This window comes from Nicotiana tomentosiformis, chromosome 8 (assembly GCF_000390325.3).
Source record: "Nicotiana tomentosiformis chromosome 8, ASM39032v3, whole genome shotgun sequence".
In the NCBI taxonomy this organism is placed as follows: domain Eukaryota; kingdom Viridiplantae; phylum Streptophyta; class Magnoliopsida; order Solanales; family Solanaceae; genus Nicotiana; species Nicotiana tomentosiformis.
Genome location: NC_090819.1, coordinates 143,061,983 through 143,083,185, shown reverse-complemented (window position 1 = coordinate 143,083,185; position 21,203 = coordinate 143,061,983). Strand labels below are relative to the sequence as shown.

The 21,203-nt window shown below is 40.2% G+C and overlaps 4 protein-coding genes across 4 annotated transcripts; all 4 read right to left on the bottom strand.

Moving 5' to 3' along the window:
- Positions 1–9,007: 9,007 nt before the first annotated feature.
- Positions 9,008–9,469, bottom strand: LOC138898264 (secreted RxLR effector protein 78-like). The gene has a single exon (XM_070184320.1). It carries the CDS (start codon positions 9,467–9,469, stop codon positions 9,008–9,010), a length of 462 nt encoding a protein of 153 aa, XP_070040421.1.
- Positions 9,470–9,637: 168 nt separating this feature from the next.
- LOC138898263 (uncharacterized) lies at positions 9,638–10,321 on the bottom strand. The gene has a single exon (XM_070184319.1). It carries the CDS (start codon positions 10,319–10,321, stop codon positions 9,638–9,640), a length of 684 nt encoding a protein of 227 aa, XP_070040420.1.
- A 3-nt stretch (positions 10,322–10,324) lies between these two features.
- On the bottom strand, positions 10,325–10,959 carry LOC138898262 (uncharacterized). Its single transcript, XM_070184318.1, has 2 exons — positions 10,840–10,959; positions 10,325–10,786 (listed from the first exon to the last, which is right to left on the bottom strand). Exons 1-2 carry the CDS (start codon positions 10,957–10,959, stop codon positions 10,325–10,327), a joined length of 582 nt encoding a protein of 193 aa, XP_070040419.1.
- Positions 10,960–14,019: 3,060 nt separating this feature from the next.
- Positions 14,020–15,464, bottom strand: LOC138898261 (uncharacterized). The gene is made up of 3 exons (XM_070184317.1): positions 15,243–15,464; positions 14,194–14,775; positions 14,020–14,076 (listed from the first exon to the last, which is right to left on the bottom strand). Exons 1-3 carry the CDS (start codon positions 15,462–15,464, stop codon positions 14,020–14,022), a joined length of 861 nt encoding a protein of 286 aa, XP_070040418.1.
- Between the last annotated feature and the right edge of the window lie 5,739 nt (positions 15,465–21,203).

The following is a 21,203-nucleotide window of genomic DNA, read 5'->3' as shown; positions in this document are numbered from 1 at the left end:
CGCAAGCGCAGGCGCGAAAGGTTGGCCGCAGATGCGTAACCTGGGATCTTAAGTAAGTTCCACACCTGCGATGGAAATTCCGCAGGTGCGGTATCGCATAAATGGAAAAAGAGACCGCAGGTGCGGCTTCGCTGGGCAGAATGTATAAATTGAGGACTTCGTGATTTTTTCTCATTTCTACCATTTTTAACTCGGACTTTGGAGCTTTTGAAGGGATTTTTGAAGGGGATTCAAGGCTATTCACTAAGGTAAGTTGCTTGAGCTCTATTATCATTAGCTATGGTATTTTCCCGTTGATTTCTAACCTAATTAGTAGGATTTTTGAAGTGAAATAAGGGGTTAGGGTTTGGGATTTTGGAGAGTTTAATTTAAGATTTTGAGGGACCAAATGATGTCGGATTTTGATAAATTTTGTATGTATGGACTCGTGAGTGAATGGGCTTTCTAGTTTTGTGATTTTTGTCGGATTTCGAGACGTGGGCCTGGGGGTTGGGTTTGAGCCGATTTCGGATTTTGGCTATAATTTAGTATTTTTCTTGTGGAATTGATTCCTTTAGCCTATATTGACCGTATTGTATTGCTTGTGTCTAGATTCGGGACGTTTCGAGGCCGAATCGAGGGGCAAGAGCATTGAGGAGTAGAGATTTGCTCGGATTGAGGTAAGTAACGAGTGTAAATCTGGTCCTGAGGGTATGAAACCCCGGAATTTTATATCATTTTACTATTTGGAGGTGGCGCACATGCTAGGTGACGGGCGTGTGGGCGTGCACCGATGGGGATAGTGATTTGGTCCGTCCCGTATCAACTGTAAAGTTGAATAGTTTTTTGAAACTATATTATTCTTATGTGTTTTAGAAAGAATTTCTGTAAATCATGCTAGATCCCATGTTTAGGCCTTATGCCAGTGTTGTTTGGACCCTTAGAGGGCTTTTCTTGCTATCCTCTCATTGTTTTTGATTGAAAATCTATACTCTGTCATGTTTATACATATTTACAGCATAACTCACTCTCTATTACTCTATTTTGATGCATCATATAAATGTTGTTTGGGCTGAAGACTTTGTTTTGTGAGAGCCCGAGAGGCTGGAGAGGTTTATGACCGAGTGAGGCCGACGACCTGATTTGTGAGGATATTTATGGGATTGAGATGAACGTCGCAGCATGTTTAGTGGAGACGGAACGAGATGCAGTATTAAAACTTTAAAGCAATATAAGTAAAGCCCTTAAAACAAACTTACAAGATTATTATTGATTAAACATTATGAACATAGCAACGGAAGATAAGAGAAATACAGAGGGGAGAGGTCTTAGAAAATTTGGAAAATTTTCTGATGCCTCTTACAATGGGGAAAGGGAGTCTTATATAGAGTAAAGAAAAGATGCCTTTCATCTTAGGCGTACAAATGAACGATCAGATTTAATCGACAAAATAAAGTGGTCGACAAACTAAAGTGGGTGGTCCACTCTTTTAAAAAGCAAACACTAAAAAGTTGTCTTTTTTTACAAAAGGTGAATAGTGAAAGCAAGATTCCTTTTTTGCTGACGGAGACTCTGTCGGTCTCTGTTGATGGGGACTCAGTTGGTGCAGATTCCACTAATCGTAATTTGGATCCATGTACGCCAAGGCTATACCCTTTGGGTCGCACATATCACCATTGTTGCTTTCTCCTGTAGAAGCAGCATCTTCGATCAATTGCATGATTTGATCTTCTTCGTAATCTTCAATATTTTGTAAAGCTTGTTTCAGCTTTTCTTTGAGGGCTGCCTTGGAAGGCGAAGCTTTCTGGAAGCCTTGTTGGACGGGTTTCTGAACATTGGGGGCTTGTTGTTTAGGAGTCCACCCCTTGATCTTGATTTCTTTAGACAGATATTTGATTCTGTCAAATTCTGCCTTGATAAAATTCCAGCTGACGATAAATGATATCCTTTTCTGGACAAAGTACTTACACATTTTAATGTGTTCTGGTAGGGTTGAAATGGCCTCTTTGGTCTGAAAATCATCAAACCTGTTGAGGAATTGCTGAGGGAGGATCTATCTGTTTCCTCCAAATATGTTCCACCATTCGTAGAACCATCTAGGGATTACAGCTTTAGTAACTTCTAAGCTGTACTTAACAAACCAAGTGTGTCCTGGTCTAATATACATAAAATTGAACCATGCTGCTTTGTAATCATGCCAGCAATAAGTCTGGGGACGATGAGTCATGGTGAGTGCAATTGGTGTCTGCAGGTGATCGGCAAACCACTCGAACGGTGATAAAATTTTCTTAATAGTAAACCTAGAATAATTAATAAATCCAGGTCTATTTTGGCATAAAGTATGTTCTACTTCGATAGAGTCAGTATCAATTAGAATGGCTTCATAGAACCTTCTTATTTTGTATGGACTTTCAGTATCCACATAGTTGAAATCCGTATAACACGGCTTGATAAGGTCTTCTATTCTGAGACCTTCATACTCTTTGTCTAGAGCTAAAATTGGCAATACCTGAAGGGTAATGTATTCGAATTTTTCTTCTTTCTGAAGATCTTCTTGAGTTGTCTTCCTGGCTGAAGGATTTACTGCTTCTACAAAAGTCTCTGGGACTTTCATGGCATAGATCTCTTTAGTTTGAACTGTAGAGCTAGATGTCGATCCTTTTTCTAAAGGCTTTGGATGGGTTTTGGTGAGTTTCTCTGAGGGAACTGGAATAGGTGCTGGTAGTTTTGGGTACTTAGCTAGAGCTGTATACCTGTTTTGAAAAGAAAGATGTGGCCTCTGAGGGGCTGATGTTTTGGTAGGAGTTATTGGAAGAGGGACAAATGGTCTAGCCATCTGAGGTTTGTTGATCTCCTTTCCTTTGGAAGGAGCGTTAGGTCTGAAGGGCCTCATTTTTTCCCTGTAAAAATTCTCTTGTTAGAAAATCAGGTAAAGAATTTTCTTCTCCTTTGATAATTCGATTTTGAAATCAAAGCTAGATAGTAGAGCTTGCCATCTAGCAAATATCTATTTTGAAACCAGATTTTTAACATCCTTTTGTAAAATTTCTTTAGCAGATTTACAATCTACCCTAACTAAAAATTCTTTGTTAATAAGATCGTCTTGAAATTTAGTAATACATAGCACTATAGACAAAACTTTTTTTTTTAACAGTAGAATAGTTTTTCTGGGCGGAATTCCATATTCCTGATGTAAAACGAACCAATTGCTCAGAAGACTCGATGGAAATCTTTTGTTTAAGGATACCTCCGTAACTTATATCTGAAGCGTCTGTTTCTACTATCATAGAGGCTTTTGGTTAGGGATTCCTAAGCAAGGAAGGTTTTGTACAAGTTTTTTAACTTGGATGACAGACTGTGTTTGTTCTTGACTCCACTGGATAGGATTCTTCCTAAGTCTTTTGTAAAGAGGTTCACAGACCTGTCTAATGTTGGGGATAAAATCAGCAACATAATTGAGGCTTCCTAAGAATCTCTGTAGTTGAGTTTTATCAGTAATCTCATTAGGGAATTTGGACAAGAACTCTATGGCTCTGCAAATTAGTTTATAAGATCCTTGGTAAAGGTCGTGACCTAAGAATCTGATAGAGGGTTGGAAGAGTTTGATCTTCTGGGCACTAACTACCAAACTATTTCTCTTAACAACTTTCAGGAAGGTGTTGAGATGTTTGAAGTGAGAATCTATGTTATCAGAAAATATAAGAACATCATCTATATACACTATAGACATATAACTGTAATCATTGAAGATGGAGTTCATGATATTCTAAAACTCGGATGGGGCATTCTTGAGCCCAAATGGCATTACATTCCATTCGTATTGACCGAAGGGAACATTAAAAGCCGTTTTGTATCTGTCTTTCTCGGCTACTTGAATTTGCCAGAAACCAGATTTCATATCGAACTTACTATAAACATTTGCTTTGTAAGTTCTTTTCAGAAGATCCCTTTTGTTGGGAATGGGATATCTGATCCATTTTAGGACATCGTTCAAAGGTTTATAGTTTATAACTAATCTTGGGGCACCTCTCTCTTTCTCTGCACTCTTATTGACATAAAATGCAGAGCAACTCCAAGGAGATTTAGAGGGACGAATAATGTTGTTTTTGAGGAGATTTGAAATCTCTTTTTTGCAAACTTCCATGATTTCATGATTCATCTGAATAGGTCTTGCCTTGGTAGGGATGACATGTTCACTGAATTCTTTTGTATAAGGAAGTTCGACTAAATGCTTTTTTCTTTCCCAAAAATCGTTAGGAAAATCAGAACATATTTCTTGTTCAAAAATGTTTTGAAGATTAGCTATTTTAGTAACTATCTTCGAGGTTTTTAAAATCTGTTCGATTTTCTTAAATCTAATTTCATCCTTTAAAAAGGTGATATGCTGAGAGAGTTTATTTATTCGAAAAACAGTGTTTTTTCTTATAAAATCGCTTTCATCTTGTGAAAGGGTTTTAACAAAAGGAAAATGTAATTCTTTTCCTAATATTTGAGTAGAAATACCGTCTAAGATAGTAATGAAAGGTTTTATCTAAGTGATAAAAGGAATTCCAAGAATGATATCTTCATTAATATCTTCAGTAATAACAAAATCATTTGTTAGGCAAATACCGTTATTACGAATATGAGCTTTTGAAAGCTTGTAATTAATACGAAGTTGTTCTCCTGTGGCGGAGTATAATTTGGAAGTACTCTTTTCTAAGTACTGGGTTGGAACAATACCTTTCATGATGCAGTTACGGTCTGCACCACTATCAAGCAAATCAATTTTGTTAATAGCGAAATGTTTGCTAATAACAATCTTGATAGGTATATGGTAACTTTGAGGTTTGATACTCGTAATTACCGTAAGGCCTTGAGCTTGGGTCAATGAAGTCTTATCTTTGGTAAGACGAAGATCAATAGAGTCTTCATTTTCAGAATGTCACTCACTTTGACGAGGACTAGGTTCTTCTGACTTATATTCATAAGTCTTTGCTTGTTTAAGAACCTATTCTGTTAAGACATCAACCTCAACTTTTCCAAGTCTAGATTTAATATCTTTGATTTCTTCTTTTAGTTCTGAAACTTCGTGTCTCAGATCTGAAATCGAAGGTTCAGCTGCTTTATCGAAGCGAGCCATGAGTTGCTTCATGCTGAAAGGTTCAACAACTGACCTAGACTTAGGTCTGTCATTTTGATGAGTGAGAATAAGATTCTTGAGTTCAATCAAGTACTTCTTCCTCGATTCATCATCTGCGATGTGTTGGACAACATCAAACAGAGCGTCTTTGGAACTATCTAAAAGTACTTTGACAGAAACCTGGGTTTTATCACAAGTACAAAAAGCTCCAGAACAATGGCATTCACTGCCAAATTGGCTTGAGTCAGAGTTATAGGTGATGTTGATATCATCTTCATCGCTATACTCATCTGAGGAATAATCAGGAGAAGAATCTGAATTAGGTTCTTCCAGAATAGAGAAGAGTTCCTTTTTGGTATCTTCGCTGATTTCTAGAAGATTAATCTTCTTCTTCTTTCTATCTGATTTGCACTGGTTGGCTCTGTGACCAGTTTTACCACAGTTCCAACAGACATCCTTGGTTTTGGACGAAGGTCTGCGGAATTTAGATTTCTTTCTAGGAGTATCATCGGAATTTCTCCTAGATTTGTGATGACGGGTCTTTTTGGAAGACCTGTAAGTTTTGTCCATCTTTGAAGAATGAGTAGAAGGAGCGACAATGTTTGTATAACCGAAGTCTTGACTGAAACTTCCTAATTCTCTTCTAGAAGAGTGTTGCTCTTTTTTGAGCTGCTTTTTAAGCTTGATGTCTGTGCAGAGTTCGAGACTTACAACGTTGATGATGCTAATAATGTCACCATAGGTCATCTGATGGTAAGGAAGTTTACCTTCACAACGATCTTGGATTTTGGTTCGAACTTTACTAGCGAACATAGGGGGAAGACCGCTGATAAAGCGTTCTTTCCAGAAGTCTAGATGACAGTCAGGTCTAGTCATGACTTTGGTGATGAATTGGTTTTTATACCAGATAAAGTCATCTAAAGATGGACAGGATAGATTATTCAGAATCTATAAACTTCTGTCTTGGAAGAGTTTTGGCTCTCCAATGAAGTGTTTTGCTATGTGGTAGAGAAGGGTAGCACATGCGTCTTCTCTGGTTATTTGTGAGGTTGTTTCCATTGGGGTAACAGTCCCACCAATAACCAAAGTAGAGGGGATTCCTTCTGTTTTAACTACGGTTTCAATAGTCATAGCAGAATAAATGGCTTGTCTGATATCATCAGTGAAATAATTATCCCACCAATGTTTCAACATGCCCGTAAAACCAGCTACAATCATAGAGGCGACTTCTTTATCAGAAGATCCTCTTATTTTGTAAGCTGTAATGCAAACTCCCATTTCATGAAGTTTATGGTATATTTGATGCTCTGCTAAAGCATCAATGTTCCATTCGATAATGCTTCTTCCTTCGTGAGAGGTAGAGGCAAGAAAATGATTTTTCTCGTATTGGACATCTGGAAACGAGGGACGCTTATGATAATTTTTGAAATTATGAAAGCGTTCATTTATGAGCTTATGGAGGAGATCTTTCTTTTTCCTGGATGGTGGATATCTTACCATCCTTGGGTTTCTCCTTGGATTTATCCTTGGAAATATTCAGATCAGCCAATTGCTTTTTGATCTTATCAAGAACATTACCACTGACTTCAAATGTATCTTTGAGTTTCGGATATTTGTCCTTAGAGAACTCAGCGATTTTGAAGCCTGGGTTTGATTCAATGTTCAGACTAGAACTGGGTTGTGAAAAGGTTGGTTTTCCACTAAATAAAGACTTTTCTTTGGAGTCCTCTATTTGTCTAGAAATGACATGAAGGAGTTGATTCGAGTAATTGTTCTATTCAACAACTCGATCAAAATCAGAACAAGTGGCTATATTCATTGGTTTCTCGCTTTTGATTTTGAAAGGAGAAGCAGAGATAACAACGTTGGAAACATGGATTTTTATCTCTTCTAGAGGAGGAGTGACAGATTCAACAACCTTGTTGTTGGATGTGTACCATTTGTTAATGAGGACTTGTAAGCAGTCCTTCTGATGTTCGTATTTGCCAGAAATTTCAAACCATCTAAATAAATCGATTTCACATCTCATTCTTTTCATGTCTGATAACCAGCAATTTCTGAAGTCTTTTCTTTGTTCAAGAGAATAAGTAGCAACATACCATTTTCTTTTAGGTACGTTATCAGGATGGTACCACTGTTGGTCCATCTTCTTTTCATCTATGATGTATGAATCACCAGATTTGATTGTCCTAACATACTCAAGGACTTCTTCCTGAGGAGGATACATATTACTAGGTGTTGGACTAGCGGGACGATTTTGGTAATAAACTTTTGGAACTGTATGGGAGAAATCTACTCCCGTAACTTTCCCTTTGTTGTTACCAGTAGTTGGAACGGAAGTTTCGACGTTTTCAGTTACGTCTTCCTCCGGGGGTTTAGAAGAAGAAGGAACAGAAGGAACAGTAGTCCTTCTTCTAAAGGAACTAGTTCTGCTCGAGAGATTAGAACCTGTTTCTAAGAATTTTAGATCAATTGATCCATCAGGAAATTGAATAACCTGCTCAATCTGAGATCTTTCAAGATTCGAATTTACGGAGTGATAAAAATGCATTGTCTATAATAAGTTTGGTTCCTTTAGACAGAAATATAATGGCTCTTTCGGAGCCTTCAATCAAACTTATATTATCAGAAATTGTAGAAACATTTGCTTTTTCCTTATGCAAATAAGAAAAATATTTATGATCTTTGAATATGGTATAAGTTGTTCCACTATCAATTACACAAATATCTTCATGATTGGTCTTTGATCCAAACTTAATTTGAGGATTATCCATATTCTTCAAAATAACACAAACAAAATAAATAGTATAGTAAACATCATTATCAAAGAATAACATTTATTTATGTACAACAATTACATAACCATACTATCTAATACAACAACAACAACAACAACAACAACAAAACCCATTATGTTCCCAACAGGTGGGGTCTGGGGAGGGTAGTCTGTACGCAGACCTTACCCCTATCTAATACAGGTAGAGAGGTTGTTTCCAATAGACCCTCGGCTCACGAAGGGTAAGAAGAAGAAAAGGAAAGCAAGGAAGGAAGGAAGAAAGAAGGAAGAAAGAAGGAAGAGAAAAGAAAAAGGGAGAGATAAAAGATAAGTAGTACCAAATAATAGCAACAGAGAATACAATACCTGAGGCGAACAAAATCACATAACGTAATACAAATCTAAGAATATGAAGGGACATGCATGCTACTAAGACTATCGGTGAACAACTAAAAACTATCCACTAACCTTCTACCTTAATCCTCGACCTCCACACTCTTCTATCAAGGGTCATGTCCTCAGTAAGCTGAAGCAGCGCCATGTCCTGTCTAATCACCTCTCCCCAGTACTTCTTAGGCCTACCTTGACCTCTTCTCAAACCCTCCATGGCCAACCTCTCACACCTCCTAACAGGAGCATCAATGCTTCTTCTCTTAGCATGTCCTTACCGTCTCAACCTCGACTCCCGCATCTTATCCTCCACGGAGGCTACTCCCACTCTGTCCCGGATAGCATCATTCTTAATCTTATCTCTCCTGGTACACCCACACATTCATCTTAACATCCTCATTTCTGCTACTTTCATCTTCTGCACGTGGGAGTTCTTGACTGGCCAACACTAAGCCCCATACAGAATAGTCGGTCAAACCACCACTCTATAAAACTTACCCTTAAGTCTTGACGGCACATTCTTATCACATAAAACACCGAAGCAAGCCTCCACTTCATCCATCCCACTCCGATGTGATGTGCGACATATTAATCCATCTCCCCATTACCTTGGATAATAGACACGAGATACATAAAACTTTCTCTCTTGGGGATAAATTGAGCATCAAGCTTTACCTCTACGTCTTCTTCATGGGTCCCGTCACTGAATTTGCACTCCAAGTATTCTGTCTTGATTCTACTCAGTTTGAAACCTTTTGACTCCAAAGTTTGTCTCCAAACCTCCAACCTCGCGTTACTCCACTTCGCGTCTCATCAATCAACACTATATCATCGGCAAATAGCATGCACCAAGGCACTTCCCCTTGGATGTTTCGCGACAGTACATCCATCGCCAAGGCAAATAAAAACGGACTAAGAGCCGATCCCTGGTGCAACCCCATCACCAAAGGGAAATGCTCTGAATCACCACCCACAGTCCACACCCGAGTCTTAGCATCATCATACATATCCTTAATCACCCTGATGTACGCTACCGGAATGCCGCTAACCTCCAAACACCTCCACATGACCTCCCTTGGGACTTTATCATACACTTTTTCAAAGTCAATAAACTCCATATGCAAGTCCTTCTTCCTCTCCCTATACTGCTCCACTAATCTCCTTACCAGATGAATCGCTTCCGTAGTAGAATGCCCCGGCATGAATCCAAACTGATTCTAGGAAATAGACACACACCTCCTCACCCTAGCCTCCACCACCCTCTCCCAAACCTTCATAGTGTGACTCAACAGCTTGATACCACTATAATTGTTGTTATTTTGGATATCACCCTTGTTCTTATAAAACGGAACTATCGTACTCAACCTATATTATTCGGGCATCTTCTTCATCTTAAAAATAACATTAAACAGCCCAGTGAGCCACTCCAAACCTGCTCGCCCCACGCTCTTCCAGAATTCCACCGGGATTTCGTCTGGCCCCGTCGCTTTGCCCCTACACATCTTACGCATCGCCCCTTCTACCTCATCTACCGTAATCCGTCTACAGTACCCAAAGTCCCGCCGACTCTCGGAGTGCTCCAACTCACCCAACACAATGCATTTATCCCCTTCCTCGGTCAACAGTTTATGGAAGTATGTCTGCCATCTTCTCCTAATAAGTGCCTCGTCCATCAGTACTTTGCCATCCTCGTCCTTTATGCACTTGACTTGGTCTAAGTCGCGGGCTTTCCTCTCCCTCACCTTGGCCAACTGGTACAACTTCATGTCCCCGCCTTTTCCCCTGAGCTCATCGTACAAACTAGCAAATGCTGCATTCTTAGACGTCGTAACTGCTAACTTTGCCTCTTTCTTTGCCTTTCTGTAACACTCCCGATAAGTCCTTTTTTCCTCCTTGTTTGCACTCTCTACTGGCTTCAAATAAGCAGCTTTCTTAGTTTCCACATTACCTTGGACCTCTCCATTCCACCACCAGTCCCCTTTATGACCCCCAGGAGAGCCTTTCGTGACCCCTAAGACCTCTCTAGCAGTTACCCTAATGCAATTCGTAGTCATGAACTACATACTAGACGCGTCCCCCTTACTCATCCAGGCCCTCATAGCCAACAACTTCTCCCCTAACTCCTGAGCTTTGTCCTTTGTCAAGTTACCCCACTTGATCTTAGGTTGCCTGCACCCCGCCCTCTTCCTCCTACTCCTCTTGATCTCCAAGTCCATAACTAGAAGCCTATGTAGGGTCGTGAGGTGCTCACTTGGGATGACCTTGCAATCAGTGCACATACCTTTATCGCATTTCCTATAGAGAAGATAATCAATTTGAGTCTTGCCCATTGAATTCCGGAAAGTGACTAGGTGCTCTTCCCTCTTCGGAAAACTCGAGTTAGCTATAACCAAATCAAAAGCTCTAGCAAAATCCAACAGTGAATTACCCCTCTCATTCCTATCCTCAAAACTGAACCAGCCATGCACATCATCATAACCCCTAGCACTAGCCCCAATATGGCCATTGAAATCTCCGCCCTAACCATACTATCTAATACAAACAACAAAAATTAAAATATTCAAATTCCTACAGATTCATCACTGATCACATGATTTGTTTCTCCTTCTAGGAGTGCAAAGTAATCAGCTACATCCAAATGCATGAAGTCTAAATTATCTTCAGAAATAAAATTTGCTTCAACATTTTTCATTGTCTTCTTTAGGGAGGCTTGATAAAGCTCTACCAGGTGCTTTGGCGTATGACAGTTACATGACCAGTGCCTTTTTTGTCATGACCCAAAATCCTAACCTGTCGTGATAGAGCATATCGTGGTATTAGGCAAGCCGACATTTAAAAATATTCCAAACACTTTTAACAGAAAATGAATTAAAGCAGTTAAACAATGAAAGTTCTCATAAATGGGATAGAAACTCCAAAACACAACGCGGAAGTTCCCAACTATTGGGGTGTCACAGAGTACATAAGCATCTATACATCACAAGTTTGGAAAATACTCTCTCTGATAGTCTAAACTTGATACAATAATTAGAAAGATAGAAAAGGAGAGACAAGGTCTGAGAAATGCCGGCAGCTACCTTGGAATCTCCAAAAGATAAACTGTGCGCCGAAATCAACACCCACCTGTCACGCCCCGAACCTAGGGGCGAGACCGGTACCTGGTGCCTCACTTAACCTAGCGTACCAGCTTGCGACTGAGGGACTCTGAACATATAATATTATACTTTGGCCATGGGGCCACATTGCAAGACAATTTGCAAAGCAAAATATAAAACAGAACAGAAACTAGATTTGATTAAACATCAATATAAAGATGGGCCGACAAGGCCGTCATAACTACTATAGCTGACAAACCAATAAAATATATGTATGAGACCTATAAGCCTAACATACTGCACTAACCGACAAGATATGTCTACAAGTCTCTACTGATGGATGTACTATGATCGGAATAGGGGCCCAACCTATCCATAACATATATACACAATATGTACAAAAAAACCTTGACCCGGCAAATCCGAAGGACATGGAGCTTACCAATCAAGTTGAACTAGGGAAATACCTACTGAGGAGGTCTACCCGTCTGTGTATCTAAACCTGCACGCATGAAATGGAGCGTCCCCAGAAAAAGGATGTCAGTACAAAATAATGTACCGAGTATGTAAGGCAATAAAATAACTGAAAGCTGAAACTGAACTGATAATAAATTAACTAAAAGTAACTGAGAGTCAAAGATGATCTGGAGATATACTTACCTACTGATACTGACTTAACTCTCTTAATATAGTAAGTAAAATAAATGTCCGTCCCAATAAGGCTCGGTACGTGTAACTGCTTGGCCTTAGTAGGCTCGCTCATAGGCGCTCGGCCATACTAGGCTATATATCTCGGCAATTCTGGGCTCTCTCATAGGCGCTCGACCACAGTTGGCTCGGTATATAACTTACCATATGAACAGAGGTTTCCCAATAGGGGGCTGTTCATAGATTATAGCTCGATGGTGGTGGAAATATTGTAATATTGTGTGTGTATATATATATATATATATATATATATATATATATATATATATATATATATATATATAGACCCTCTGCTCTCTTGACTGGAAGAAGACAATACTTAACTGAATATAAAGTCCCTATAAGGTAGAATACTATAACTTATGAGACTAGGATAATGTACGTAAGTTCAGGAATACAAACTTCTCTTTATGCCTCGTTATCAAACTTATGTAGTTACGGGATCATGCCAAAATGAAGAAAGGTTAAGCCTTAACATACCTTATCACAATCTTTCCAATAACCAATTTGAACTCGCCTCTTCTCACCTTAATCTACAACAACGATAATAATACTATCATTAAGTTACAAAAGGTACAACTATCGCACAACGAACGACAAGCTTATTTTGTATTAAAATGGGCAGCATCTCCCCTATAATCCTTACTTCCTCCAAATTCAAGATAAAACCAACAACACAAGAACACAACAATATCAACATATATACATTATTTTCCAACCTTATATACACCACAAAATACTACAAAATAGTCCAACACACCCCAATCTCTTCATACACAAAACGGCCAACGTAGTAGTGTCAAACAACCCAAAAATATTATGAGGAACGACCAGCCCACCACCCTGAATTTATGTGGTTTTTGTCCATACCCTTCCTCCTCTAAAAATCCCTAAAATAGTAGTAAAACATGCAATCCAACAGCAACACAAAACAGACCACAAAACAATCTGCTACAAGTGAATAACTCGAACTCACGGCTTCCTATCACCGTCCCGTGAGTTCTTACAATTATAGAACGACTTTCCATACATCTCCAAAATAAAAAATGAATAAAAGGGAGAGGTAAACTTACCTTATTTGTTGAATAACTTAGCTTCTATCTTGGTTCTTCAAACTCTAGGTTTTACCTCCAACTAGAACTTGAAAAGGAGAGAAATTCATTTAGGGTTTGTGTGTAATTTTTGGGTGGATGTTTGCAGGAGTTTAGGACTGGTTATTGTTCTCTATTATCAATGTATTATATAAATGGAATATTCCTTTAATAGTTCTCTTTGGACAACCCGAACTGGCCCATTTTCGGACTCTCATTTAAGCAAGTAGGTGACACACCTACTTGTCACATAGCAGCTTGCGCAGTCTCACAAAAACTCATATATCTCTCTACTCCGATGTTGTATTCAAAAACAGTTTAATGCGTTAGAAAATAGACTCATAGATATTCAATTTTATAGGTGTAACACCCCGTAACTCTAAGTATATTGGGAGAAAATCGCAGTTACATTTGACCCAAATTTCAGTAAAACTTATGAATGTAAGATGTGATGACTTTCATCTACTTTTGTTCCAGAACTCGCTTGACTTCAAAACATAACACATTACTATCATACGACTAACATAACTCATAACATAACCTCCTTATCATGTTAAGCACCCTAGTCTCACCCCAAAAGTACATGTTATAACATTCCCAACTTGTCGACTTTCGACGAAATATTATTTTCTTCAATTCCTTTAGCTTCTAAACCTTCCAACCCTCATTGTACTTGTTGTTCATGATCTTCAATATTTTTAAAATTTGAGGTAACATGATTAAATTACTTTATATACTTTCAAAGAAGATCTCATTTTTGGTCCTACATTAGTTTGCTTACGACGCACTTTTACGTACAAAAATATAGGGTGTAACATCATTCCCCCCTTGGGAACATTTGTCCTCGAATGTTTACTCTTAGAGACTTTGGAAAATTTTGCCAAAGTCTCCTTTATACGCTAGACTAAAACCAACCTGCATGCATCCAGAAAATATACTATACATGCCACACATGGCCTACTATCCTGAATTGACACTTGGCCTCACACGACCGTCAATCATAAATACTGAAAGTCAAAAATAAGAGCTTACCTGATGACCTACTGGTCTGAATAGAGTTGTGCTGATGTTTCCCATCTCGAGCCATATCTTCAGTTTGAAATAAGTGGGGGGGTATTTAAACTTCATCTCTTCCTCCGCTTTCCACGTCATCTCTTCCACATTCTTCCTTTTCCATAAAACCTTCATGAAGGCTACCTCCTTATTTTGTAGCTTGCGGATTTGTCGGTCTAGGATGGAAACTGGAACTTTCTCGTATGACAAGTCATCCGTAATCTGTACATTATCAGTGGGCACCACTCGGGAAGGATCACCAATGCACTTTCGTAGTATAGATACGTGAAAAACCGGATGGACAAACTCCAATTTCGAGGGAAATTCTAACTCATAAGCTACTTGGTCCACTCTCAGAATAATCCTATAAGGCCCAATATACTGTGGGCTAAGCTTTCCTTTCTTGCCAAACCTCATCACGCCCTTCATAGGTGACAGCTTTAAGAATACCCAGTCATTAACCTCAAACTCTAAGTCGCGTCGTCGCATGTCAGAATATGACTTCTGAGGACTTTGGGCTACCAACAGTCGCTCCTGGATAAGCTTCACCTTCTCTATGGCCTACTGAATCAAGTCTAGCCCATGTAACCCAGATTCTCCAACATCAAACCACCATATAGGAGATCTGCACTTACACCCATACAAAGCCTCGTACAGAGCCATATGGATACTGGAGTGGTAACTGTTATTAAATGGAAACTCGATAAGAGGTAGATGTTCATCCCAACTTCTTTTAAAATCTAACACACATACTCATAACATATCTTTGAGCGTCTGAATTATGCGCTCGACTTGTCCATTAGTCTGTGGATGAAAAGTTGTGCTGAGATTCACCTGAGTCCCTAGACCTCTCTAAAATGACCTCCAGAAATATGTTGTAAACTGGGCCCACAGTCAGATATAATAGATATTGGTACTCTGTGCAACCGCACTATCTCCTTAATATATAACTTTACATAATCTTTGGCTGTATTTATCGATCTGACCGGTAGGAAATGGGGTGATTTCGTGAGCTTATCGACTATCACCCATATAGAATCAAACTTACGATGAGAACGAGTCAAACCCGTGACAAAGTCCATGTTTATCGCCTCCCATTTCCACGTCGGGATGTCTATAGCCTTCATTAGCCCTCCAGGCTTCTGGTGCTCTACCTTCACTTGTTGGAAACTAGGGCATTGGGCGAAAAACTTAGCAATGTTCTTCTTCATATCGATCCACCAGTACACATCCTTAATGTCATGATACATCTTCGTCGACCCAGGATAAATGGAGTACCACGAATAAGATGCCTCTAACATAATCCCGTCTCGTAGCCCTGCTATATCTGGGACACATAAACGACCCCTGTATCTAAGAACTCTATCTTCCTTGAGATCTAACAATGACTTCTTCTACTGCGGAACTCGCTCTCTCAACTCGACTAACTCTAGGTCCTCGTACTGCCTTTCCTTGATTTCAGCTATGAGAGATAATTTTGTAGTGTTTTGGAGTACAAGTCCACCATCGTCAGAATATACTAACGGAACCCCCAAACAATCCAAATGATGAATATCTCTAGCTAATTCTCTTTTCTCAGCCTCTACATGTGCTAAGCTACCCATAGATCGCCGACTTAAGGCATCTGCTACAACATTAGCTTTCCCTGGATGGTAGAGAATGTTAACATCATAATCTTTTAATAACTCTAGCCATCTCCTCTGACGCAAATTCAAACTCTTTTTGTTTGAAGATATATTGCATGTTTTTATGACCTGTAAATACAACAACATGAACACCATATAAATAATACTGCCATATCTTAAGTGCATGGACAACCGCATCTAACTCGAGGTCGTGGGTCGGATAATTCCTCCCGTGCTTCCTCAACTGCCTTGAAGCATACGCAATTACCTTCCCATGTTGCATCAGGACATATCCTAACCCGACACCTGAGGCATCACAATACACGGCATAACCCTCTAGAACCTCTGGAAGTGTTAGAACTGGCGCTGAGGTCAACCTATTCTTAAGCTCTTGGAAACTCTCCTCGTAAGCCTCTGTCCACTAAAACTTAGCTGCTTTCTGAGTCAGCATCGTCAATGGTGCCGAAAGGGAAGAAAAACCCTCTACGAACCTCTGATAGTAGACTGCTAAGCCTAGAAAACTACGAACCTCTATCGGAGTGGTAGGTCTAGGCCAGGATTTCACGGCCTCAATCTTCTGAGTGTCTACCTTTATACATTCAACGGATACAATATGCCCCAAGAATGCTAATGATTTAAACCAGAACTCATATTTAGAAAACTTAGCATACAACTTACGATCACGGAGGGTTTGGAGTACTGCTCGCAAGTGGTCTGCATGCTCCTCCTCTGAATGTGAATAAACCAGAATATCATCAATAAATACTATCACGAACAGATATAAAAATGGTCAGAATAGGTTATTCATCAAGTCCATAAATATGGCGGGTGCATTCGTCAACTCGAAGGACATGACAAGGAACTCGAAGTGGCCATATCGGGTCCTGAAGGCTGTCTTCGGAATATCTTTCTCTCGAGCTCTGACCTGGTGGTACCCCGATCTCAAATCTATCTTTGAAAAGAATCTATCCCCCTGTAACTAATCAAACAAGTCATCGATCCTTGGAAATGGATACTTATTCTTAATGGTTACCTTGTTCAGCTGCCTATAATCGATACACATCCTCAGTGAGCTGTCTTTCTTCCGTACAAACAGTATTTGTGCACCCCAAGGTGGGGTACTGGGTCTGATGAAACCTTTCTCCAACAAATCTTTTAACTGCTCCTTCAACTCCTTCAATTCGGCAGGTGCCATTCTATACGGAGGGATGGATATTGGTTGAGTTCCCGGAAGTAAATCGATGCTAAAATCAATCTCTCGCTCTGGAGGAATACCTGGAAGCTCATATGGAAACACATCTGACTCTCTGACTACAGGAATAGACTGAAGTTTAGGTATCTCAGCATTTGCATCTCTAACTCGCACAATATGATAAATGCACCCTTTTGCGATCATTTTCCTCGCCTTCAAATAGGAAATAAACCTACCTCTAGGTGTCACTGTATTACCTACCCATTCAAGGACTGGCTCACCCAAAAAATGAAATCTGGTTGCCTTTGCTCGACAATCAACTGTGGCATAGCAAGCTACCAACCAGTCCATGCCTATGATAGCATCAAAATCCATCATCTCTATCTCAACTAGGTCGGCTGAGGTCTGACGGCTACAAACTGTCACCGTAGAACCACGGTAAACCCGTCTAGAAATAATCAGTTCTCTGACTGGTGTAGATACTACAAAAGGATCACTTAACATTTAAGGCATTATACCAAACTTCCCCGTGACAAATGGGGTAATATACGATAAAGTAGATCCTGGATCTATCAAGTCATAAGCATCGTGAGAGAAAATGGTCAATATACCTATCACAACGTCTGGTGAAGACTCCTGGTCATGTCGACCCTCTAAAGCATAGATACGGTTCTGATTACCACCTGAACTGGAACCCCTACCTCTACCAGCCGAAGACTAAGACTCATGCCCTGAAGGATTCACGGACATAGATGATCCTGTTGTTGAACTCGTTGGTTATGCATACCCTCAGAATCTCTATTTAGGCAATCTCGCATCATATGCCTCGGACGCCCATATGTATAACAAGCATCGAAACCTGCTCGGCATTGGCCCAAGTGTCCTCTTCCACAGATGTCACACCGCGATGGAGATGACCATGTCTGCTCTAAACCTCGTTGTCGCTGCAAACCCGACGCCCGTGAGCTCTCACCTAGTCCTGACTAAGTATAGCGATCATACCTGTAACCCTGTAACTGAGGTGGCGGAGGACTAGGTGGCTGTCTGAAGTACTGGGGCCTATAACTACCCTGAGACCTGGAAAATCTCATCCTCTTACGCTTTCCTTTCTCATTCCTCTCTGTACCCTGCTGCCGACGCCTGCCCCTTTCTATATTCTGGGTGAATGCCTGAATCCGGGAGATATCCATACAATCCTGCAATGCAGCGGTGGAACATGTCTCGGTCAACACTGGAGCCAACCCTGATATAAACTTGTGGATCTTGTCCCGCATAGTAGCAACTATAGATGGAGCATATCTAGCCAATCAGTCAAAACGGAGACTATACTCTCGAGCACTCATATTGCCCTACTTGAGGGCTAGAAGTTGATCGACTCAAGCCTGTCGGATCTCCCGCGGTAAGTACTGGTCAAGGAAGGCATCTGAAAAGTTCTTCCAAACAGCTAGAGGTGTATCACGTCCCCTGGACCTATCCCATCCCTCGTACCAAAGGATGGCTATATCTCGGTGTCGAAAAGCTGCTAGCTCAACTGCCTCTTTCTCCGTGACATGCATAACCCGAAAGATCCTGCGAAGTTGATCTATGAAATCCTGTGGGTCCTCCCTCAGATCTGTCCCCTTGAACTCTGGGGGACTCAAAGCAATAACCTCTCGGACCCTTGAACTCCCAGACCCCTTAGAAGATCCTGCACTAGCTGATGCCCTAGCCTGTTGCAGGGTAGCTACCAATTGTGTCAGCAAATGCACCGCACTTATCAAGTCAGGATCTGATGGAAGTGAAGGGGGAACTGGATGTGCGGTATCCCTAGGAATCTCCTCAGGTGGTGGAGGAGCCAATAATGGTTTAATAGGGGTCTCTCCCTATGCCTTAGACTAGGCCCCATCTACTAGGGGTACCCTACTAATCCCCTTACCTGCTGTTGTATCTCTCATATGGCTAGACGTAGTCTTCCTAGTCACCATCATATGTGTATGCAAACACCATCACATATGTTTAACTCAAATTTCCTAGAACTCAGTTCTACATCACGATTTAGATTTGAAAGAAGGGTAACCAACTCCTAAATGTCATGTAGTTCCCTACTTATATAATGTGGTGCACAACACATCTATAAACAAGACCCTACTAGACACGGCTTGTAGACTCCCTAGGATAGAACTTCTCTAATACCAAGTTTGTCACGCCCCGAACCTGGGGGGCGAGACCAGTACCCGGTGCCTAACTTAACCTAGCGTACCAACTTGTGACTAAGGGACTCTGAACATATAATGTCATACTTTGGCCATGGCGCCACATTGCAAGACAATTTGCAAAGCAAAATATAAAACAGAACAGAAACTAGCTTTGATTAAACATCAATATAAAGTTGGGCCGACAAGGCCGTCATAACTACTATAGCTGACAAACCAACAAAATATACGTACGAGGCCTACAAGCCCAACATACTGCACTAACTGACATGATATGTCTACAAGCCTCTACTGATGGATGTACTGTAATCGGAATAGGGCCCCGACCTACCCATAACATATATACACAATATGTACACAAAACCCTAGACCCGGCAACTCCGAAGGACGTGGAGCTTACCGATCAAACTGAACTCAGGCAACACCTACTGAGGAGGTCTACCCGTCTGTCTATCTGAATCTGCACGCATAAAATGCAACGTCCCCAGAAAAGGGACGTCAGTACAAAATAATGTACCGAGTATGTAAGGCAATAAAATAACTGAAAGCTGAAACTTAACTGATAATAAAATAACTAAAAGTAAATGGGAGTCAAAGATGATCTGGAGATATACTTACCTGCTGATACTGACTCAACTCTCTCAATATAGTAAGTAAAATAAATGTCCGTCCCTATAAGGCTCGGTACGTGTAATTGCTCGGCCGTAATAGGCTCGCTCATAGGCGCTCGGCCATACTAGGCTATATATCTCGACCATTCTGGGCTCGCTCATAGGCGCTCGACCACAGTAGGCTTGGTATATAACTTACCATATGAACAGAGGTTTCCCAATAGGGTAAAGCCTCGATAAGGAAGAATATTGTAACTTATGAGACTAGGATAATGTACATAAGTTCAAGAATATGAACTTCTCTTTATGCCTCGTTATCAAACTCATGTAGTTACGGGATCATGCCAAAATGAAGAAAGGTTTAGCCTTAACATACCTTATCACAATCTTTCCAATCACCAAGTTTAACTCGCCTCTTCGCACCTTAATCTACAACAACGATAATAATACTATCATTAAGTTACGAAAGGTATAACTATCGCACAATGAACGATAAGCGTATTTTGTATTAAAACAGGCGGCATCTCCCCTATAATCCTTACTTACTCCAAATTTAAGATAACACCAACAACACAAGAACACATTAATATCAACATATATACATTATTTTCCAACCTTATATACACCACAAAATACTACAAAACAACCCAACACACCCCAATCTCTTCATACACAAAACGGCCACCGTAGTAGTGTCAAACGACCCGAAAATGTTACGACGAACGACCAGCCCACCATCCTGAATTTATGTGGTGTTTCTCCACACCCTTACTCCTCCAAAACTCCATAAAATAGCAGTAAAACAAGCAATTCGACAGCAATATAAAATTTTCCGCTACAAGTGAATAACTCAAACTTACGACTTCCTATCACCGTCCCGTGAGTTCTTACAATTATAGAACAACTTTACATACATCTCCAGCAAAAAAATGGATAAAGGAGAGCAGTAAAATTACCTTATTTCTTGAATAACTCAACTCCTATCTTGGTTCTTCAAGCTCTAGGTTTTATCTTCAACTAGAACTTGAAAATGAGAGAAATTCAATTAGGGTTTGTGTGTGATTTTTGGGAGGATGTTTGAGGGGATTTAGGTCTGGTTATTGTGCCCTCTTATCACTGTATTATATGAACGAAATAGACCTTTAATATTTCTCTTTGGACGACCCGAACTGGCCATTTTCGGACTCTCATTTAAGCAAGTAGGTGACACACCTACTTGTCACCTAGCAGCTTGTGCAGTCTCACAAAACGCATATATCTCTCCATTCCGATGTCGTATTGACAAACAGTTTAATGCGTTAGAAAATAGACTCATAGATATTAAATTTTATAGGTGGCGTAACTCTAAGTATATTAGGAGAAAAGCGCA